Raw genomic sequence first — 24,678 nt, 5'->3', positions numbered from 1 at the left:
CCCTATCTCTCTCTGCCCCTCCCTCTCTCTCTCCCTCTCCCCTCTCTCTCTCTCCCCCTCCCCTCTCTCTCTCTCCTCAGTTCTCCCAGGTGCAGCAGGTGGTAGGGTTGTTAGGACTATACAGAGGAAGTAGTCATTGTGTTGGAGTGTGCTTTGTGATTAATCTCTAATCACACAAACACACAGAGAGAGAGAGAGAAACATACACCAGGGATGTGGACATACTGATCCTCAAGTGATATCTACTAGTTCCGAATTAGTGTCCAGAATTAGTTCCATCCCGAGTGTTCTGCAGTCATCTTTGAGATCCAGTCTGAGTGTTCTAGAGTTGCCTTAGTGTTTTTGAGTGTTCTGAGTGTTCTAGAGTTGCCTTAGTGTTTTTGAGTGTTCTGAGTGTTCTAGAGTTGCCTTAGTGTTTTTGAGTGTTCTAGAGTTGCCTTAGTGTTCTGAGTGTTCTAGAGTTGCCTTAGTGTTTTTGAGTGTTCTGAGTGTTCTAGAATGGTCTTCACCCCACACTGGAAAGACGGGAGGGGACTGGACAGTGCGCAGCTCCTGCCGTGATGACACCTCTAGGTGACTCAAGTAAGTACATTTAATTTTCTTGTGTATCGTATGATTGATTTTCTCTTTCCTATCCTCCTTGTCTTGTGTGAAGTAATAGGCATGGTGAAAAACACCCAAATACACATTCATTCAAATGTGAAAGAAATATAAAATAATTATAATATACAGTACAAGTAGAAGTTGGTACAGCTACTCATTTGTGACTTTAGAGAATTCATAACAATAACAACAACGGATTTAACCTCTTGGGGCTAGGTGGCAGAATTTTCACTTTTGGATAAATAGCGTGCCCAATTTCAACCTCCTGGTACTCATGCCAAGAATATAAGATATGCATATTATTAGTAGATTGGGATAGAAAACACTGTAGTTTCTAAAACTGTTTGAATCATGTCTGTGAGTATAACATAACTTATGTAGCAGGCAAAACCCCAGGACTAACTGTTCAGAGTGATTTCATTTTTTTGCCTCTCTCTGTTCCCTGGCTGTTATTGCCAAGGGATATTTCTTAGGAACATGTTTTCAGTTCCTACTGCTTCCACTGGATGTCGCCAGTCTTTGGAATTTGGTTGAGGTTATTCCTTTGTGCAATGAGGAAGTAGACCAACTAGGAACTGGGTACACTTTTGTGAGTTGCGCAAGACTTGAAAAGTGGCGCTGGTTTGTTTTCATTCCTGTATTGAACACAGATTGCCCCGTCTTCAATTTGATTGATTATTAACGTTTAAAAATACCCAAAGTTGTATTACAAAAGTAGTTTGAAATATTTTGGCAAAGTTTATAGGCAACTTTTGAAATATTTTGTAGTGATGCTGCATTTTTTGTAAGCTGTTTTTTTCTGGATCATTTTGGATATTTATGGACGGAATTAATCGAACAAAAGGACCATTCGTGATGTTTATGGGACATATTGGAGTGCCAACAAAAGAAGCTCGTCAAAGGTAATGCATGTTTTATATTTTATTTCAGCGTTTTGTGTAGCGCCTGCAGGGTTGAAATATGCTAACTCCTTTGTTTACTGCTGGTGCAGATGGTGCAGGCCATCAGATAATAGCTTCTTATGCTTCCGCGGAAAAGCATTTTTAAAATCTGACATGTTGGCTGGATTCACAACGAGTGTAGCTTTAATTGAATATGTTACATGTGTGATTTAATGAAAGTTTGAATTTCATAGTATTTTATTTGAATCTGGCGCTCTGCATTTTCCCTGGCAATTGGCCAGGTGGGACATTTGTGTACCGCCTATCCCTAACTAGAAACAAACTTTCAAACATAAGGAAACTTGTTGGTGTTATGGTGAGTGAATGAGGACCCAAAAGCGAATCAACTTAAACAGAGCTTCTTTAATTACCAAACATAGGTAGGCTCAGATGGACCGGCAGATTCCGACAGGACAGGACAAGGTTACAGCAAACATGACGGCAGTCTGGTTCAGGCATGAATGACACAAACAAACAAGAATCCGACAAGGACAGGAGCAGAAACAGAGAGAGATATAGGGACCTAATCAGAGGGAAAAAGGGAACAGGTGGGGAACGGGGTGAATGGGTAGTTAGAGGAGACAAGGGACAGCTGGGGGAAAGCGGGGGAGAAAAGGTAACCTAACACGACCAGCAGAGGGAGACAGGGTGAAGGGAAAGGACAGAGACAAGACAACATGACAGTGCATGACAGTACCCCCCCACTCACCGAGCGCCTCCTGGCGCACTCGAGGAGGAAACCTGGCGGCAACGGAGGAAATCATCAATCAGCGCACGGTCCAGCACGTCCCGAGAGGGAACCCAACTCCTCTCCTCAGGACCGTACCCCTCCCAGTCAACTAGGTACTGATGACCACGGCCCCGAGGACGCATGTCCAAGATTTTACGGACCCTGTAGATAGGTGCGCCCTCGACAAGGATGGGGGGGGGGGGGGGGAGACGAGCGGGGGCGCGAAGAACGGGCTTAACACAGGAGACATGGAAGACCGGGTGGACGCGACGAAGATATCGCGGAAGAAGAAGTCGCACTGCGACAGGATTAATGACCTGAGAGATACGGAATGGACCAATGAACCGCGGGGTCAACTTGCGAGAAGCCGTCTTAAGGGGAAGGTTCTGAGTGGAGAGCCAAACTCTCTGACCGCGACAATATCTAGGGCTCTTCGTTCTACGCTTATTAGCAGCTCTCACAGTCTGCGCCCTATAACGGCAAAGTGCAGACCTGACCCTCTTCCAGGTGCGCTCGCAACGTTGGACAAAAGCCTGAGCGGAGGGGACGCTGGACTCGGCGAACTGAGATGAGAACAACGGAGGCTGGTACCCGAGGCTACTCTGAAAAGGAGATAGCCCGGTCGCGGACGAAGGAAGCGAGTTGTGGGCGTATTCTGCCCAGGGGAGCTGTTCTGACCAAGACGCAGGGTTGCGAAAAGAAAGACTGCGTAAGATGCGACCAATAGTCTGATTGGCCCGTTCTGCTTGACCGTTAGACTGGGGGTGAAAGCCGGAAGAGAGACTGACGGAAGCCCCAATCAAACGGCAAAACTCCCTCCAAAATTGAGACGTGAATTGCGGACCTCTGTCCGAAACGACGTCTGACGGAAGGCCATGAATTCTGAAAACATTCTCGATGATGATTTGTGCCGTCTCTTTAGCAGAAGGAAGCTTAGCAAGGGGAATGAAATGAGCCGCCTTAGAGAACCTATCGACAACCGTAAGAATAACAGTCTTCCCCGCTGACGAAGGCAGTCCGGTGACAAAATCTAAGGCGATGTGAGACCACGGTCGAGAGGGAATAGGAAGCGGCCTGAGACGGCCGGCAGGAGGAGAGTTACCGGACTTAGTCTGCGCGCAGACCGAACAAGCAGCCACGAAACGACGCGTGTCATGCTCCCGGGTGGGCCACCAGAAACGCTGGCGAATGGAAGCAAGCGTACCCCGAACGCCAGGGTGGCCGGCTAACTTGGCAGAGTGAGCCCACTGAAGAACGGCCAGACGAGTAGGAACGGGAACGAAAAGAAGGTTCCTAGGACAAGCGCGCGGCGACGGAGTTTGAGTGAGTGCTTGCTTTACCTGCCTCTCAATTCCCCAGACAGTCAACCCGACAACACGCCCCTCAGGGAGAATCCCCTCGGGGTCAGTGGAGGCTACTGAGGAACTGAAGAGACGAGACAAAGCATCAGGCTTGGTGTTCTTAGAGCCCGGACGATAAGAAATCACGAACTCGAAACGAGCGAAAAACAGCGCCCAACGCGCCTGACGCGCATTAAGTCGTTTGGCAGAACGGATGTACTCAAGGTTCCTATGGTCAGTCCAAACGACAAAAGGAACGGTCGCCCCCTCCAACCACTGTCGCCATTCGCCTAGGGCTAACCGGATGGCGAGCAGTTCGCGGTTACCCACATCATAGTTACGTTCCGACGGCGACAGGCGATGAGAAAAATACGCGCATGGGTGGACCTTGTCGTCAGAGAGGGAGCGCTGAGAAAGGATGGCTCCCACTCCCACCTCTGACGCGTCAACCTCGACAACGAACTGTCTAGAGACGTCAGGTGTAACAAGGATAGGAGCGGATGTAAAACGATTCTTGAGGAGATCAAAAGCTCCCTGGGCGGAAACGGACCACTTAAAGCACGTCTTGACAGAAGTAAGGGCTGTGAGAGGAGCTGCCACCTGACCGAAATTACGGATGAAACGACGATAGAAGTTCGCGAAGCCGAGAAAGCGCTGCAGCTCGACGCGTGACTTAGGGACGGGCCAATCAATGACAGCTTGGACCTTAGCGGGATCCATCTTAATGCCTTCAGCGGAAATAACAGAACCGAGAAATGTGACGGAGGAGGCATGAAAAGTGCACTTCTCAGCCTTCACAAAAAGACAATTCTCTAAAAGGCGCTGGAGGACACGTCGAACGTGCTGAACATGAATCTGGAGTGACGGTGAAAAAATCAGGATATCGTCAAGGTAAACGAAAACAAAGATGTTCAGCATGTCTCTCAGGACATCATTGACTAATGCCTGAAAGACAGCTGGAGCGTTAGCGAGGCCGAAAGGAAGAACCCGGTATTCAAAGTGCCCTAACGGAGTGTTAAACGCCGTCTTCCACTCGTCCCCCTCCCTGATGCGCACGAGATGGTAAGCGTTACGAAGGTCCAACTTAGTGAAAAACCTGGCTCCCTGCAGGATCTCGAAGGCTGAAGACATAAGAGGAAGCGGATAACGATTCTTCACTGTTATGTCATTCAGCCCTCGATAATCTATGCAGGGGCGCAGAGACCCGTCCTTCTTCTTGACAAAAAAAAACCCCGCTCCGGCGGGAGAGGAGGAGGGGACTATGGTACCGGCGTCAAGAGCTACAGACAAATAATCTTCGAGAGCCTTACGTTCGGGAGCCGACAGAGAGTATAGTCTACCCCGGGGGGGGGTGGTTCCCGGAAGGAGATCAATACTACAATCATACGACCGGTGTGGAGGAAGAGAGGTGGCCCTGGACCGACTGAACACCGTGCGCAGATCGTGATATTCCTCCGGCACCCCTGTCAAATCACCAGGCTCCTCCTGTGAAGAAGAGACAGAGGAAACAGGAGGGATAGCAGACATTAAACATTTCACATGACAAGAGACGTTCCAGGAGAGGATAGAATTACTAGACCAATTAATGGAAGGATTATGACAAACTAGCCAGGGATGGCCCAAAACAACAGGTGTAAAAGGTGAACGAAAAATTAAAAAAGAAATGGTTTCACTATGATTACCAGAAACAGTGAGGGTTAAAGGTAGCGTCTCACGCTGAATCCTGGGGAGAGGACTACCATCCAGGGCGAACAAGGCCGTGGGCTCCTTTAACTGTCTGAGAGGAATGTCATGTTCCCGAGCCCAGGTCTCGTCCATAAAACAGCCCTCCGCCCCAGAGTCTATTAAGGCACTGCAGGAAGCTGACGAACCGGTCCAGCGTAGATGGACCGACAAGGTAGTGCAGGATCTTGAAGGAGAGACAGGAGTAGTAGCGCTCACCAGTAGCCCTCCGCTTACTGACGAGCTCTGGCCTTTTACTGGACATGAAGTGACAAAATGACCAGCGGAACCGCAATAGAGACAGAGGCGGTTGGTGATTCTCCGTTCCCTCTCCTTAGTCGAGATGCGGATACCTCCCAGCTGCATGGGCTCAGCACCCGAGCCGGCAGAGGAAGATGGTAGTGATGCGGAGAGGGAGGCGACGGAGAGCGCGAGCTCCTTTCCACGAGCTCGGTGACGAAGATCAACCCGTCGCTCAATGCGAATAGCGAGTTCAATCAAGGAATCCACGCTGGAAGGAACCTCCCGGGAGAGAATCTCATCCTTTACCTCTGCGCGGAAACCCTCCAGAAGACGAGCGAGCAAGGCCGGCTCGTTCCAGCCACTGGAGACAGCAAGAGTGCGAAACTCAATAGAGTAGTCTGTTATGGATCGATTGCCTTGACATAGGGAAGACAGGGCCCTGGAAGCCTCCTCCCCAAAAACAGATCGATCAAAAACCCGTATCATCTCCTCCTTAAAGTCTTGATACTGGTTAGTACACTCAGCCCTTGCCTCCCAGATTGCCGTGCCCCACTCACGAGCCCGTCCAATAAGGAGAGATATGACGTAGGCGACACGAGCAGTGCTCCTGGAGTAAGTGTTGGGCTGGAGAGAAAACACAATATCACACTGGGTGAGGAACGAGCGGCATTCAGTGGGCTCCCCAGAGTAACACGGCGGGTTATTGATTCTGGGCTCCGGAGATTCGAAAGCCCTGGAAGTGGCCGGTGGATCGAGGCAGAGATGGTGAACCTGTTCTGTGAGGTTGGAGACTTGGGTGGCCAGGGTCTCAACGGCATGTCGAGCAGCAGACACTTCCTGCTCGTGTCTGCCTAGCATCGCTCCCTGGATCCCGACGGCTGAGTGGAGAGGATCCGAAGTCGCTGGGTCCATTCTTGGTCGGATTCTTCTGTTATGGTGAGTGAATGAGGACCCAAAAGCGAATCAACTTAAACAGAGCTTCTTTAATTACCAAACATAGGTAGGCTCAGATGGACCGGCAGATTCCGACAGGACAGGACAAGGTTACAGCAAACATGACGGCAGTCTGGTTCAGGCATGAATGACACAAACAAACAAGAATCCGACAAGGACAGGAGCAGAAACAGAGAGAGATATAGGGACCTAATCAGAGGGAAAAAGGGAACAGGTGGGGAACGGGGTGAATGGGTAGTTAGAGGAGACAAGGGACAGCTGGGGGAAAGCGGGGGAGAAAAGGTAACCTAACACGACCAGCAGAGGGAGACAGGGTGAAGGGAAAGGACAGAGACAAGACAACATGACAGTGCATGACAGTTGGCAGGGAAAAAACACGTTTAAAAAAAAATAGGGTTTTGTCACACTTGTGTAGGTGTCATAACCAGCCAAAAAACTACGTAAGTACAGAAGTACAGTAGTAGTAAATACAGTAGTAGAAATACTAGAATGAGCTTACAGTACCAGGCAAAAGTTTGGACACACCTACTCATTCCAGGATTTATCTTTATTTTTACTATTTTCTAGTAGTGAAGATAGTGAAGACTATGAAATAACTCGTATGGAATCATGTAGCAACCAAAAAAGTGTTAAACAATTCAAAATATATTTTATATTTTTCAAAGTAGCCACTCTTTGCCTTGATGACAGCTTTGCACACTCTTTGAAGAGTTGATAATATAGTACACTAAGGACCCAGGAAGAGTTGATAATATAGTACACTAAGGACCCTGGAAGAGTTGATAATATAGTACACTAAGGACCCTGGAAGAGTTGATAATATAGTACACTAAGGACCCTGGAAGAGTTGATAATATAGTACACTAAGGACCCAGGAAGAGTTGATAATATAGTACACTAAGGACCCTGGAAGAGTTGATAATATAGTACACTAAGGACCCTGGAAGAGTTGATAATATAGTACACTAAGGACCCAGGAAGAGTTGATAATATAGTAAGTACACTAAGGACCCTGGAAGAGTTGATAATATAGTACACTAAGGACCCTGGAAGAGTTGATAATATAGTACACTAAGGACCCTGGAAGAGTTGATAATATAGTAAGTACACTAAGGACCCTTGAAGAGTTGATAATATAGTACACTAAGGACCCTGGAAGAGTTGATAATATAGTACACTAAGGACCCAGGAAGAGTTGATAATATAGTAAGTACACTAAGGACCCTGGAAGAGTTGATAATATAGTACACTAAGGACCCTGGAAGAGTTGATAATATAGTACACTAAGGACCCAGGAAGAGTTGATAATATAGTACACTAAGGACCCTGGAAGAGTTGATAATATAGTACACTAAGGACCCAGGAAGAGTTGATCATATAGTACACTAAGGACCCTGGAAGAGTTGATAATATAGTACACTAAGGACCCAGGAAGAGTTGATAATATAGTACACTAAGGACCCAGGAAGAGTTGATAATATAGTACACTAAGGACCCTGGAAGAGTTGATAATATAGTACACTAAGGACCCTGGAAGAGTTGATAATATAGTACACTAAGGACCCAGGAAGAGTTGATAATATAGTAAGTACACTAAGGACCCTGGAAGAGTTGATAATATAGTACACTAAGGACCCTGGAAGAGTTGATAATATAGTACACTAAGGACCCTGGAAGAGTTGATAATATAGTACACTAAGGACCCAGGAAGAGTTGATAATATAGTAAGTACACTAAGGACCCTGGAAGAGTTGATAATATAGTACACTAAGGACCCAGGAAGAGTTGATAATATAGTAAGTACACTAAGGACCCAGGAAGAGTTGATAATATAGTACACTAAGGACCCTGGAAGAGTTGATAATATAGTACACTAAGGACCCTGGAAGAGTTGATAATATAGTACACTAAGGACCCTGGAAGAGTTGATAATATAGTACACTAAGGACCCAGGAAGAGTTGATAATATAGTACACTAAGGACCCTGGAAGAGTTGATAATATAGTAAGTACACTAAGGACCCAGGAAGAGTTGATAATATAGTACACTAAGGACCCTGGAAGAGTTGATAATATAGTACACTAAGGACCCAGGAAGAGTTGATAATATAGTAAGTACACTAAGGACCCTGGAAGAGTTGATAATATAGTACACTAAGGACCCTGGAAGAGTTGATAATATAGTACACTAAGGACCCTGGAAGAGTTGATAATATAGTAAGTACACTAAGGACCCTTGAAGAGTTGATAATATAGTACACTAAGGACCCTGGAAGAGTTGATAATATAGTACACTAAGGACCCAGGAAGAGTTGATAATATAGTAAGTACACTAAGGACCCTGGAAGAGTTGATAATATAGTACACTAAGGACCCTGGAAGAGTTGATAATATAGTACACTAAGGACCCTGGAAGAGTTGATAATATAGTACACTAAGGACCCTGGAAGAGTTGATAATATAGTACACTAAGGACCCTGGAAGAGTTGATAATATAGTACACTAAGGACCCTGGAAGAGTTGATAATATAGTACACCAAGGACCCAGGAAGAGTTGATAATATAGTACACTAAGGACCCTGGAAGAGTTGATAATATAGTACACTAAGGACCCAGGAAGAGTTGATAATATAGTACACTAAGGACCCAGGAAGAGTTGATAATATAGTACACTAAGGACCCAGGAAGAGTTGCTAATATAGTAAGTACACTAAGGACCCTGGAAGAGTTGATAATATAGTACACTAAGGACCCTGGAAGAGTTGATAATATAGTACACTAAGGACCCTGGAAGAGTTGATAATATAGTACACTAAGGACCCTGGAAGAGTTGATAATATAGTACACTAAGGACCCAGGAAGAGTTGATAATATAGTACACTAAGGACCCAGGAAGAGTTGATAATATAGTACACTAAGGACCCTGGAAGAGTTGATAATATAGTACACTAAGGACCCTGGAAGAGTTGATAATATAGTACACTAAGGACCCTGGAAGAGTTGATAATATAGTACACTAAGGACCCTGGAAGAGTTGATAATATAGTACACTAAGGACCCTGGAAGAGTTGATCATATAGTACACTAAGGACCCAGGAAGAGTTGATAATATAGTACACTAAGGACCCAGGAAGAGTTGATAATATAGTGCACTAAGGACCCAGGAAGAGTTGATAATATAGTACACTAAGGACCCTGGAAGAGTTGATAATATAGTACACTAAGGACCCTGGAAGAGTTGATAATATAGTACACTAAGGACCCAGGAAGAGTTGATAATATAGTACACTAAGGACCCTGGAAGAGTTGATAATATAGTACACTAAGGACCCAGGAAGAGTTGATAATATAGTACACTAAGGACCCTGGAAGAGTTGATAATATAGTACACTAAGGACCCTGGAAGAGTTGATAATATAGTACACTAAGGACCCAGGAAGAGTTGATAATATAGTACACTAAGGACCCAGGAAGAGTTGATAATATAGTACACTAAGGACCCAGGAAGAGTTGATAATATAGTACACTAAGGACCCAGGAAGAGTTGATAATATAGTACACTAAGGACCCAGGAAGAGTTGATAATATAGTACACTAAGGACCCTGGAAGAGTTGATAATATAGTAAGTACACTAAGGACCCTGGAAGAGTTGATAATATAGTAAGTACACTAAGGACCCTGGAAGAGTTGATAATATAGTACACTAGGGACCCTGGAAGAGTTGATAATATAGTAAGTACACTAAGGACCCTGGAAGAGTTGATAATATAGTACACTAGGGACCCTGGAAGAGTTGATAATATAGTACACTAAGGACCCTGGAAGAGTTGATAAAGAGTTGGAAGAGTTGATAATATAGTACACTAAGGACCCAGGAAGAGTTGATAATATAGTACACTAAGGACCCAGGAAGAGTTGATAATATAGTACACTAAGGACCCAGGAAGAGTTGATAATATAGTACACTAAGGACCCAGGAAGAGTTGATAATATAGTACAATAAGGACCCAGGAAGAGTTGCAGGGGAGAAGAGAAGAATGTGCCTATTTGAAAGCTAGGAAAAAAAATAACTAGCTCACATTTAATTTAAAAGTAGCTCTCATGCTAGAAGAAGTTGGAGACCCCTGTTATACATACTGCTACAGTTCATCATCTAAATTCTGCATTTCTGACTAGATTTGTAAATCTGGATGAAATAAAGATTGGGGATGTATTCCAGTCTATAGAGAAACATAATGGGGATGTATTCCAGTCTATAGAGAAACATAATGGGGATGTATTCCAGTCTGTAGAGAAACATAATGGGGATGTATTCCCAGTCTATAGAGAAACATAATGGGGATGTATTCCAGTCTGTAGAGAAACATAATGGGGATGTATTCCAATCTGTAGAGAAACATAATGGGGATGTATTCCAATCTGGAGGGAAATATAATGGGGATGTATTCCAGTCTATAGAGAAACATAATGGGGATGTATTCCAGTCTGCTTAAAGAAGCTATACATTTGCACACTGAGAATGTTGTGGTAATATTAGGCAAAACTTAAGTATAGCATTTTCAAAAGGTTTCGAGGACCTCCAAGACAGGTAAAACGTATACTGTGTGAACATCAATGGAATATTATGTCAAACCTAAAACACATATGCCATGAACGTCATAAAAACTGACTTGTTTGGAAATTGTGGAACATTGTGTGAATATTATTATTGCTACTCCCGTAATTTATTTAAATGTTCTGGGAACCTTTTAAATAACTTAGACCAGGTGTTCTGTCAACATTTTTACAACATTATAGGAATGTCCTGTACAATTGAACTTAAACATTATATTAATGTCATCACAACTGAGCATATTTTGTGTTTTGAGAACCTATCTTTTGTGATGTAGCCACACTGTTCTCACAAACTAGTTAAATGTTAAGGGATCCTCTTAGGGATCCCTTGAGCTCGAATCCCGTCAGCGGGAACGTCTGGTGAAATTTCAGTGCGCCAAATTCACATATATTTAACATTCATATAAATACAAGTGTAATACATCAAAATAAAGCTTAACATTTTGTTAATCCAGCCGCTCTGTCAGATTTAATAAAGGCTTTAAGGCGAAAGCACACCATGCGATTATCTGAGGACAGCACCACGCATACAAAACATGGAAACCGTTTTGCAACCAGGCAGGCAGGTGCGACACGAATGTCAGAAATAGCAATATAATAAATGCCTTACCTTTGAAGATCATCATCTTTTTGCAATCCCAAATGTCTCAGTGACACCATGAATGGTCGTTTTGTTCGATAAATTCTTTACATCCCCAAAATGTCAATTTATTTGGCACGTTTGATTCGGAAATACACCGGTTCCAACTCACCCAACATGACTACAAAGTATCTAATAAGTTACCTGTAAACTTGGTCCAAACATTTCAAACAATGTTTCTAATCCAACCTCAGGTACCCTAAAATGTAAATAATCAATCAAATTTAAGGCGGTATAAACTGTTTTCAATACCGGAGAAAAGTAACGAGGAGCGCGCTCCTGTTCACGCGCTCCTGTTCACGCGCACCAAAATACTTGAGTCTATCTGAGTGACACATGGAAGGAATAGGACTACTTCTTCATTTCTCAAAAGAAAAACATCGAATAATTTCTAACGACTGTTGACATCTAGTGGAAGCTATAGGAACTGCAATCTGCACCCTAATATAAATCAGGTTTCCCATAGAAAGTTATTGGAAAACACAATGACCTCAAAAACAAATTTCCCTGGATGGATTGTGCTTGGGGTTTCGCCTGCCAAATCAGTTATGTTATACTCACAGACATTATTGTAACAGTTTTAGAAACTGTAGAGTGTTTTCTATCCAATACTACCATGCATATACATATCCTAGCTTCTGGGCCTGAGTAACAGGCAGTTTACTTTGGGCACGCTTTTCATCCGGATGTGAAAATAGTGCCCACTAGCTCGAAGAGGTTTTAAATGTTCTGGGAAATCTATAAAGAAGTGAACGATTGTTCTGTCAACGTTCTAGCAACATCAAAGGAATGGTTTGTGCACCCTGATAAAAAATATTATCTGAATGTCAGCAGAACTTGGAATGTTTTTGTGTTTTAGGAACATATCTCCACAATCTTCCCACAACCTAAATAATATTTCTGGGAACGTTCTTGTAACGTCAGGTGACTGTTTTTGGCACCCTAAAAGAAACATTGTAGAATCATCCACACAACAAGGTTTTTGTGCTTTGGGACATCCCCACAATGTTCCCGTCAGACTGTAACCACGACGTAATAAAACGTTCTGGAAACCTTTTAAAATAACAGATTCAAATGTGTTCTAGGAACATTCTTGCAACATCAGGCAAATGTTTTATACAAACATTCTATGATCATAAGCACAACTGTGTTATGAGAACATTTGCCGCGACCTAACAAATGTTCTGTGAACTTTCACAGAACCAATTTTGTTTTTTTCTGGGATGTTATTAGAGGGATTGTTTTCAATGAATGTTCTGTGTCCATACTGTACATGCAATCGACTGTTGAAAGAAAATGAATCTATTCATCACCAGCTGCTGTTTGAATGAACTTACATCCACTATCAGACTGGTTAAAGAGAAAAGCACACAGTGTGTGTGTGTCTGTGTGTGTGTGTGTTTGTGTCTGTGTGTGTGTGCTTGTCAATAGTCGGGGTCGATTTCACGGCTTAGCAGGTGAGCACAAGGAATAGGCAGAGCAAAGAATGAGTGAACAGTTCATATTTTAAAATATCATGAGGAAGTGTTTTCAGTCTGTAGACGACAGGTCAGAAGACAGCTGAGTGACAGTGGGAGGAGGTGTTTTCAGTCTGTAGACGACAGGTCAGAAGACAGCTGAGTGACAGTGGGAGGAGGTGTTTTCAGTCTGTAGACGACAGGTCAGAAGACAGCTGAGTGACAGTGGGAGGAGGTGTTTTCAGTCTGTAGACGACAGGTCATCAGAAGACAGCTGAGTGACAGTGGGAGGAGGTGTTTTCAGTCTGTAGACGACAGGTCAGAAGACAGCTGAGTGACAGTGGGAGGAGGTGTTTTCAGTCTGTAGACGACAGGTCAGAAGACACCTGAGTGACAGTGGGAGGAGGTGTTTTCAGTCTGTAGACGACAGGTCAGAAGACACCTGAGTGACAGTGGGAGGAGGTGTTTTCAGTCTGTAGACGACAGGTCAGAAGACAGCTGAGTGACAGTGGGAGGAGGTGTTTTCAGTCTGTAGACGACAGGTCAGAAGACAGCTGAGTGACAGTGGGAGGAGGTGTTTTCAGTCTGTAGACGACAGGTCAGAAGACAGCTGACTGACAGTGGGAGGAGGTGTTTTCAGTCTGTAGACGACAGGTCAGAAGACAGCTGAGTGACAGTGGGAGGAGGTGTTTTCAGTCTGTAGACGACAGGTCAGAAGACAGCTGAGTGACAGTGGGAGGAGGTGTTTTCAGTCTGTAGACGACAGGTCAGAAGACAGCTGAGTGACAGTGGGAGGAGGTGTTTTCAGTCTGTAGACGACAGGTCAGAAGACAGCTGAGTGACAGTGGGAGGAGGTGTTTTCAGTCTGTAGACGACAGGTCAGAAGACAGCTGAGTGACAGTGGGAGGAGGTGTTTTCAGTCTGTAGACGACAGGTCATCAGAAGACAGCTGAGTGACAGTGGGAGGAGGTGTTTTCAGTCTGTAGACGACAGGTCAGAAGACACCTGAGTGACAGTGGGAGGAGGTGTTTTCAGTCTGTAGACGACAGGTCAGAAGACAGCTGAGTGACAGTGGGAGGAGGTGTTTTCAGTCTGTAGACGACAGGTCAGAAGACAGCTGAGTGACAGTGGGAGGAGGTGTTTTCAGTCTGTAGACGACAGGTCAGAAGACAGCTGAGTGACAGTGGGAGGAGGTGTTTTCAGTCTGTAGACGACAGGTCAGAAGACAGCTGAGTGACAGTGGGAGGAGGTGTTTTCAGTCTGTAGACGACAGGTCAGAAGACAGCTGAGTGACAGTGGGAGGAGGTGTTTTCAGTCTGTAGACGACAGGTCAGAAGACAGCTGAGTGACAGTGGGAGGAGGATGGTCTATCTTAACAGTCAGGTACACAGGTACCATTGTGTCTCAATTCTATCCTCTTTAACATAGCCTAACCTCTTAATAACCAGCTCTAGGTAAACGTAAATCTGCTAGCTGAAGGAAAAAGTGTCATAATAAAATGATCTGAACATGAACTGTATTTTACTGTGGTTGTGTGTGTGTGTGTGTGTGTGTGTGTGTGTGTGTGTGTGTGTGTGTGTGTGTGTGTGTGTGTGTGTGTGTGTGTGTGTGTGTGTGTGTGTGTGTGTTTATCAGCAGGTAGTTTTACCAGTATGAACATCAGTACCAGGGATAGTTGTGATGCATTCCAACTCTCCAGTAGCCCCGTCCCCAGTATTACTTGGCCCTACATCGCCGCTGAGCTGCTCATCGCTCTCCTCGCTATCGCTGGGAATTTCCTGGTCTGTCTGGCCGTGAACCGAAACCGGAAGCTACGCACCGTCACCAACTACTTCCTGGTGAGAGGCTGAGAAACGTGTTACACTGTTAAAAAGGTCCCTATGGGAAGAAGGAAGATCAAAGAGATAGATAGATGACTCTGGATGGATAAAAACCTGTTTTTAGCATGGGCATTGCCATTCAGGACTCCCACCATTTCAAAGTAGTCAACTGGGTGGGGATTCCTATGGTTGGGAGCGATCAGCCAATGGTCTGAGGATTGTCTTCTTCAAATTGGATTGTTTATGATTAGTAAATGGCTTGACGCTATATCGCCGCCACCTAGTGGCCACAATAAATTAACGACAAGATTTGGTTCAGTACTCCAGCACTGCAGGTGGCGGGTAAATCACCAATATTAAACCCGTACGCTTTTTTTCAAACACGAGATGAAAATGTACTACTCTACAAATATCATGATGGAACACATATTAATATGAGTCCTCTATCGAACTCTGTGGAGAAGATGAGCTAATAGGAACCAAAGGGACTTCAAAAGGAACTTATCTCTCCCCAATCCCCTTTCCCAGGTGTCGCTTTCGGTGGCCGACATCTTTGTGGGCGTGCTGGCGATCCCGTGCGCCGTGTTGACCGACTTGGGCCAGCCGCGCCACAACCTGCCTCTGTGTCTGCTCCTCCTGAGCGTGCTCATCGTGCTAACCCAGAGCTCCATCCTCAGCCTGCTAGCGGTAGCCGCAGAGCGCTACGTGGCCATCCTGCTGCCGCTCCAGTACCAGAGGATCGTGAGCCCCAGGTAGGTCACCCAGGTGGATGAGGCTAGTTAGCTGCTGATCATAGTCCACCCAGGTGGATGAGGCTAGTTAGCTGCTGATAATAGGCCACCCAGGTGGATGAGGCTAGTTAGCTGCTGATAATAGGCCACCCAGGTGGATGAGACTAGTTAGTTGCTAATCATAGCCCACCCAGGTGTATAGGGCTAGTTAGCTGCTGATCATAGTCCACCCAGGTGGATGTAGACTAGTTAGCTGCTGATAATAGGCCACCCAGGTGGATGAGACTAGTTAGTTGCTAATCATAGCCCACCCAGGTGTATAGGGCTAGTTAGCTGCTGATCATAGTCCACCCAGGTGGATGTAGACTAGTTAGCTGCTGATCATAGTCCACCCAGGTGAATGAGACTAGTTAGCTGCTGATCATAGTCCAGCCAGGGGAATGAGGCTAGTTAGCTGCTGATCATAGTCCACCCAGGTGATTGAGGCTAGTTAGCTGCTGATCATAGTCCACCCAGGTGGATGTAGACTAGTTAGCTGCTGATCATAGTCCACCCAGGTGAATGAGGCTAGTTAGCTGCTGATCATAGTCCACCCAGGTGGATGTAGACTAGTTAGCTGCTGATCATAGTCCACCCAGGTGAATGAGGCTAGTTAGCTGCTGATTATAGTCCACCCAGGTGAATGAGGCTAGTTAGCTGCTGATCATAGTCCAGCCAGGTGAATGAGGCTAGTTAGCTGCTGATCATAGTCCAGCCAGGTGGATGAGGCTAGTTAGCTGCTGATCATAGTCCAGCCAGGTGAATGAGGCTAGTTAGCTGCTGATCATAGTCCACCCAGGTGGATGTAGACTAGTTAGCTGATCATAGTCCACCCAGGTGGATGTAGACTAGTTAGCTGATCATAGTCCACCCAGGTGGATGAGGCTAGTTAGCTGCTGATCATAGTCCACCCAGGTGAATGAGACTAGTTAGCTGCTGATCATAGTCCACCCAGGTGAATGAGGCTAGTTAGCTGCTGATCATAGTCCACCCAGGTGGATGTAGACTAGTTAGCTGATCATAGTCCACCCAGGTGGATGTAGACTAGTTAGCTGCTGATCATAGTCCAGCCAGGTGGATGTAGACTAGTTAGCTGATCATAGTCCAGCCAGGTGAATGAGGCTAGTTAGCTGCTGAGCATAGTCCAGCCAGGTGAAGGAGGCTAGTTAGCTGCTAGCCATGTGTTTTCCTGTGTATTACCATGTATGTGTTATGTCCTGCATTGGCCGACACCCAGGACCACATTGGAAATAAATGTTTTTACGCTTTCATGTGTCATCCTCTGGGTTCCGTTTGTACTTTTAAAACGGTATTCTAATTGTTTTACCCCAAAAATAAAAATGAATCAGGAACGCCCGGCTGGCCCTGATCCTCACCTGGTGTCTGGCCCTACTCTCTGGTTCCATCCCTCTGATGGGCTGGCACGGATCACTGCCACCTTCTGGGTACATATCATAACATGACATTGTTGAACATTTTTCCTTCTTAAAATCTGTATTTAAATGTTAATCTTACAATCTGTAACTACCTGGTTGTCACCAGTATATGGTTCACTTGAACTTTCAAATTTAAATTATACGCTAACTAAATTCTATAAAAAAATAATGCTGTATTAAATTAAAATGAAAAGTGTAATCTCTTCACTTTTTATTTTCAGGGCCTGTCTCTTCCCCTGTGTGGTCAATTTGAGTTATATGGTCTACTTCAACTTCTTGGGCTGCGTGCTGGTTCCCCTGGTGGTCATGTTTATCATCTACGGTCACATCTTCCTCACGGTCCGACAGCAGCTCAGACGCATCGCTGCCGGGAGGGGACCAGCCAGACCTGATACCAGGGATGGAGAGAGGGGACCAGCCAGGCCTGATACCACAGATGGAGAGATGGGACCAGCCAGATCTGATACCAGGGATGGAGAGAGGGGACAAGCCAGGCCTGATACCAGGGATGGAGAGAGTGGACCAGCCAGACCTGATACCAGGGATGGAGAGATGGGACCAGCCAGGCCTGATACCAGGGATGAAGAGATGGGACCAGCCAGGCCTGATATCAGGGATGGAGAGATGGGACCCGCCAGGCCTGATATCAGGGATGGAGAGATGGGAACAGCCAGGCCTGATACCAGAGATGGAGAGATGGGACCAGCCAGGCCTGATATCAGGGATGGAGAGATGGGACCAGACAGGCCTGATATCAGGGATGGAGAGAGTGGACCAGCCAGGCCTGATACCAGTGATGGAGAGAGTGGACCAGCCAGGCCTGATACCAGGGATGGAGAGAGTGGACCAGCCAGGCCTGATACCAGGGATGGAGAGAGTGGACCAGCCAGGCCTGATACCAGGGATGGAGAGAGTGGACCAGCCAGGCCTGATACCAGGGATGGAGAGAGTGGACTAGCCTGGCCTGATACCAGGGATGGAGAGAGTGGACCAGCCAGGCCTGATACCAGGGATGGAGAGAGGGGACCAGCCTGGCCTGATACCAGGGAGGGAGAGAGGGGACCAGCCTGGCCTGATACCAGGGATTGTGGGACTGGGGCTGGGAGCAGAGTGGATGACGCTGGGGCTGGAAAGAGGGCTAGGGTTGAGTTTGGGGCTGGAAAGACGACTAGGGTTGAGGCTGGGGCTGGAAAGACAACTAGGGTTGAGGCTGGGGCTGGAAAGAGGGCTAGGGTTGAGGCTGGGGCTGGAAAAAGGGCTAGGGTTGAGGCTGGGGCTGGAAAGAGGGCTAGGGTTGAGGCTTGGGGTGTTAGTGGGGTATCAGTGTGGGAAGGAGCTGGGAATAAATGGTCAGAGGGTGAGAGTTGGAGTGGAAATGCTGCGGAGATGACTAGCCATGCTAGTGGCTGTGTTAGAACTGATTCTGGGTCTGTGGTAGCCAGTGAATCCAAGTCTGAGTCCAGAGGTCCAATGAAGGACAGGTGTGGGTCCGGTGTCAGCGAGTATAAGCGAACGGTGCGTATGCGCCGTGAGGTGAGGAAGGCCACCTCTCTGTTCCTGGTGTTGTTCCTGTTTATGCTGTGCTGGCTGCCTCTCCACTTCCTGAACTGTGTTACGTTGATGTGCCCGCGCTGCCACGTGCCCCTGCCCCTCACCCTGGCAGCCATACTACTGTCCCACGCCAACTCTGCCCTTAACCCGCTGCTCTACGCCTATCGCATGAGGTCCTTCAGACACACACTGAGGGCGCTCTGCTGCACACACACTGCATGATACACACACACTGCATGATACACACACACACACACACTGCATGATACACACACACACACACACTGCATGATACACACACACACACTGAGGGCGCTCTGCTACACACACACTGCATGATACACACACACACACACTGCATGATACACACACACTGCATGATACACACACACTGCATGATACACACACACACTGCATGACACGACACTGCTTGACACACACACACACACTGCATGACAAACACACACACACTGCATGACAAACACACACACACTGCATGACACACACACACACTGCATGACACACACACACACTGCATGACCCAATATGGGCCCCCGAGTGGAGCAGTGGTCTAAGAAACTACATCTCAGTGCAAGAGGCATCACTGCAGTATCTGGTTTGAATCCAGGCTGTATCACATCCGGCCGTGATTGGGAGTCCCATAGGGCGGCGCACAATTGGCTCAGCGTCGTCCGGGTTTGGCTGGTGTAGGCCGTCATTGTAAAATAAGAATTTGTTCTTAACTGACTTGCCTAGTTAAATAAAGGTTCAATAAATAAATCAAATGAAACACACTCACACACTTATTGACACACACAACATAACAGATATCTCATCCAGAGGATTGTAATGTTTGTTTAGCAGACAAACTCTGTAGATTATGGCAAATTAAAATGAAAGCAAATTCTTCAACGACAACAACGCTTCCTACTCTCTAGTTTCTGTGTCAGTCTCATCAAGTACTCTCTAGTTTCTGTGTCAGTCTCATCAAGTAGTAGTCGCTCGTTGCCATGCCGCCAAAATCCCGTCGTTGTCACGGCTGGTTCTCGATGAGGCTAGTCAAGTAGTAATAAACAAGTAGCACCGCAGACACAGTTCCGGCCACCAGATGGTGCTGTTTTACTAAACCCTGAGATAAAATAGATGAAATGAATGATTCTGATAAAACTCACCATAACCACGAAGTAAAATCACAAAACTGTTAGTAAGAGGCATGTTACACCACAACTTATAAAGGAAGGACCACTGTAGGCAGCAGCCTCTCTGTGCTAGTGATGGCTATTTAACAGTCTGATGGCCTTGAGATAGATAGTGTCCTGGAGGGCAGGTAGTTTTCCCCCGGTGATGCGTTGTGCAGACCGCACCACTCTCTGGAGCCCTGCGGTTGTGGGCGGTGCAGTTGCCGTACCAGGCGGTGAGACAGAATGCTCTCAATTGTGCATCTGTTAAAGCTTGTGAGGGTTTTAGGTGACAAGCTACATTTTTTCAGCCTCCTGATGGTTGAAGAGGTGCTGTTGCGCCTTCTTCACCACACTGTCTGTGTGGGTGGACCATTTCAGTTTGTCAGTGATATGTACGCTGAGGAACTTAAAACTTTCCACCTTCTTCACTGCTGTCCCGTCGATGTGGATAGGGGGTTGTGTTACAGCCTAAATATAAAATGGATTAAAGTGAGATTTTGTGTCACTGGCCTACACACAATACACTATAATGTCAAAGTGGAATTTAGTTTTTAGAAATGTTTACAAACTGTATTAAAAATGAAAAGCTGAAATGTTTTGAGTCAATAAGTATTCAACCCTTTTGTTATGGAAAGCCTAAATCAAATCACATTTATTTATAAAGCCCTTCTTACATCAGCTGATATCTCAAAGTGCTGTACAGAAGCCCAGCCTAAAACCCCAAACAGCAAGCAATGCAGGTGTAGAAGCACGAACTAAATAAGTTCAGGAGTAAATATTTGCTTAACAAGTTACATAAGTTACACTCTGTGTGCAATAATAGTGTTTCACATGATTTTTAAAGGACTACCTCATCTCTGTACCCCACACATACAGATAATTGTAAGGCCCCTCAGTCGAGCAGTGACTTTCAACCACAAAGACCAGGGAGGTTTTCCAATGCCTCGCAAAGAAGGGCACCTATTGGTAGATGGGTAGAAATAAAAAAGCAGACATTGAATATCCCTTTAATTATGGTGAAGTTATTAATTACACTTTGAGTGGTGTATCAATACACCCAGTCACTACAAGACACAGGCGTACTTCCCACCTCAGTTTCCGGAGAGGAAGGAAACTGCTCAGGGATTTCACCGTGAGGCCAGTTACAGAGTTTAATGGCTGTGATAGGAGAAAACTGAGGATGGATCAACAACATTGTAGTTACTCCACAGTACTGACCTAAGTGACAGAGTGAAAAAGAGAAAGCCTGTACAGAATAAAAATATTACAAAACATGCATCCTGTTTGTAATAAGGCATTAAAGGAAAACTGCAAAAAATGTGACAAAGAAATTAACTTTATGTCCTGAAAACAAAGCGTTATATTTGGGGCAAATCCAACACAACACATCACTGAGTACCACTCTTCATATTTTCAAGGATGATGGGGGGCTGCATCATGTTATGAGAATGTTTGTCATCGGCAAGGACTAGGGATTTTTTTTTAGCATGAAAAGAAACAGAATAGAGCTAAGCACAGGAAAAATCAGAGAGGAAAATCTGGTTCAGTCTGCTTTCCAACAGACACTGTTGTGCACCTTTCAGCAGCACAATAAACTAAAACACAAGGCCAAATATACACGAGTTGCTTACCAATAAAACAGTGAATGTTCCTTAGTGGCCCAGTTAAATTTTGAACATAAAGACTGTCACGCCCTGACCTTAGAGAGCCGTTTTATTTCTCTATTTGGTTAGGTCAGGGTGTGATGTTGGGTGGGCATTCTATGTTCTATTTTCTATGTTTTGTATTTCTATGTTTTGACCAGGTAGGGTTCTCAATCAGGGACAGCTGTCTATCGTTGTCTCTGATTGGGAACCATACTTAGGCAGCCCTTTTTCCCACCTGTCTTTGTGGGTAGTTAACTTTGTTTGAGGCATTGTGCAAGCTTCACGGTTGTTTGTATTATTTATTGTTTTTGACGGCGTCATCCTAAATAAAAGGAATATTTACTCTCACCACGTTGCGCTTTGGTCCAGTTCTTTCCACGGCCGTGACAATCGGCTTGAAAATCTATGGAAAATAGCTGTCTTGCAATGATCAACAACCAACTTGACAGAGCATAAGTAATAAATAAAAAATTGTGTGCGAATATCGTACAATCCAGATGTGCAAAGCTCTTAAACATGTACCCAGAAAGACTCACAGCTGTAATCGCTACCAAAGGTGACTCAGGGATGTGATTTTTATTTTATTTTCAATGATGTTTACTTTTACGCAGGGAGTCGGGAAGCAGGTTCAGAAGGAGAGTTTAATAACAATGATGCAAATTAACAAAATAGCGGATGTGTACTGAACATGAAAATCATCCAATACTGTCTGATGACTGGGGGTGGGGGGGTGGGGGGTGACAGTAACCTAGCCTCTCTCTCCCCCACAGAGGGGAGAGGGGGAGCAGCTGGATGGTTGACCGTTCACACCTATCGTAAATTACAAGTGAGGGAGACTTTCTCTCTTTACCCTCCAGTATTGGCTCAAGGAATGTCCCTTTGTCCAAAAAAAGTGGATAATGGAACAATAATTCTAACATAAAGAATGTGGTGAATGGTCAGTGGGGAGATGAGGAAAACGAATAAAATATTTCTTTTCATTTTGTGATGTCATTAATAACTATATGGATGAAATACTGTAACTTAGAAAGGAAACCCCTTTATCTGCATAGGATCTGCATTGTGCATAGGATATGAAAAATGATTCAAGCATTTTCGTTAAGATAGGAATGTGATTTTATCTGTTCGTAAGTAAGTAGCCGCGCCCCAAGTGAGGTCGGAGAGCATGTCAGACGGATGGACGGAGCCATCCCCTTCGACGAGAATGCATGAAGAGCACTGCCAACGAAATGAACCTTAGATCAGGAAAACGTGAGGCGGAGAGCTGCACATTTATTAGACGGGTTGACGCTTTGAACCTCAACACGAGGTGAGGAAATTAACCCACCTTCCTTTGGACCGGAGAGACGAAGAGCTTCGGCTCATGTCCATCGTGGTCCGAATCGTGAATGCCTACACGAGGAGGAAGAGGCGAGAAGCTCACCTCAGACAATCACTGGTACAGCTGATTAGCTGTTCTCCCATAGAGGCCAGACATCTCAGAAGGAGGACATTGTGACCTCTTGTGGACAATCGGAGCCTTACACCCACAGGAAACTCCACCAAAACCCAAGAAGGATTGTTTCCTAAAGTGATAAACGGGTTGAGGCTGGGGCTGTAAATACATTCATGATTTCTTCTTCAAATGGGTCGGCGGTTCGTGTGAAAAGTATATAATTCATGGGAGAATAGTTATAGAATGTGTCCACAATAAGTGTCCCTTTTTCTCCCTCTCTCTCTTTTCCCCACCGCGGGCAGTGATCGGTTGAAGAGCATGCATTTAGTTTTACTTGCATTTAAGAGCATTTGGAGGCCACGGAAGGAGAGTTGTATGGCATTGAAGCTCGACTGGAGGTTAGTTAACACAGTGTCCAAAGAAGGGCCAGAAGGATACAGAATGTTGTCGTCTGCGTAGAGGTGGATCAGAGAATTACCAGTAGCAAGAGCGACATCATTGATGTATACAGAGAAAAGAGTCGGCCTGAGATTTGAACCCTGTGGCACCCCCATAGAGACTACCAGAGGTCCGGACAACAGGCCCTCCGATTTGACACACTGAACTCTGTCTGAGAAGTAGTTGGTGAACCAGGCGAGGCAGTCATTTGAGAAACCAAGGCTGTTGAGTCTGGCGATGAGAATTTGGGGATTGATAGAGTCAAAAGCCTTGGCCAGGTCGATGAATACAGCTTCACAGTATTGTCTCTTATCGATGGCGGTTATGATATCGTTTAGGACCTTGAGCGTGGCTAAGGTGCACCCATGACCAGCTCAGAAACCAGATTGCACAGCGGAGAAGGTACGGTGGGATTCAAAATGGTTGGTAATCTGTTTGTTAACTTGGCTTTCGAAGACTTTAGAAAGACAGGGTAGGATGGATATAGGTCTGTAGCAGTTAGGGTCTAGAGTGTCTCCCCCTTTGAAGAGGGGGATGACCGCGGCAGCTTTCCAATCTTTAGGGATCTCAGACAATACGAAAGAGAGAGGTTGAACAGGCTAGTAATAGGGGTTGCAACAATTTTGGGTGATCATTTTGGAAAGAGAGGGTCCAGATTGTCTAGCCCTGCTGATTTGTAGGTGTCCAGATTTTGCAGCTCTTTCAGAACATCAGCTATCTGGATTTGGGTGAAGGAGAAATGGGGAGGCTTGGGCAAGTTGCTGTGGGGGGTGCAGGGCTATTGACCAGGGTAGGGGTAGCCAGGTGGAAAGCATGGCCAGCCGTAGAAAAATGCTTCTTGAAATGTTAAATTATTGTGGCTTTATCGGTGGTGACAGTGTTTCCTAGCCTCTGCAGTGAGCAGCTGGGAGGAGGTGCTCTTATTCTCCATGGACTTTACAGTGTCCCAGAACCTTTTGGAGTTTGTGCTACAGGATGCAAATTTCTGTTTGAAAGAGCTAGCCTTAGCTTTCCTAACTGCCTGTGTATATTGGTTCCTAACTTCCCTGAAAAGTTGCATATCACGGGGGCTGTTTGATGCTAATGCAGAACGCCACAGGATGTTTTTGTGCTGGTCAAGGGCAGTCAAGTCTGGAGTGAACCACGGGCTATACCTG

General features: G+C 45.6%; 1 protein-coding gene across 1 annotated transcript; it reads left to right on the top strand.

Moving 5' to 3' along the window:
- The first annotated feature begins 438 nt into the window (after positions 1-438).
- LOC118944314 (uncharacterized) lies at positions 439-21,996 on the top strand. The gene is made up of 5 exons (XM_036962839.2): positions 439-582; positions 14,880-15,082; positions 15,593-15,816; positions 17,184-17,279; positions 17,492-21,996. The coding sequence occupies exons 1-5, from the start codon at positions 561-563 to the stop codon at positions 19,041-19,043; spliced, it is 2,097 nt and encodes a 698-aa protein (XP_036818734.2). The 5' UTR covers positions 439-560; the 3' UTR covers positions 19,044-21,996.
- The last annotated feature ends 2,682 nt before the right edge of the window (positions 21,997-24,678 follow it).

This window comes from Oncorhynchus mykiss, chromosome 25 (genome assembly GCF_057628025.1).
Source record: "Oncorhynchus mykiss isolate SJ-2025 chromosome 25, ASM5762802v1, whole genome shotgun sequence".
Taxonomy (NCBI): Eukaryota; Metazoa; Chordata; class Actinopteri; order Salmoniformes; family Salmonidae; genus Oncorhynchus; species Oncorhynchus mykiss.
Note: the sequence above shows the minus strand (reverse complement) of the source record. Positions and strands in the feature narration are given on the sequence as shown.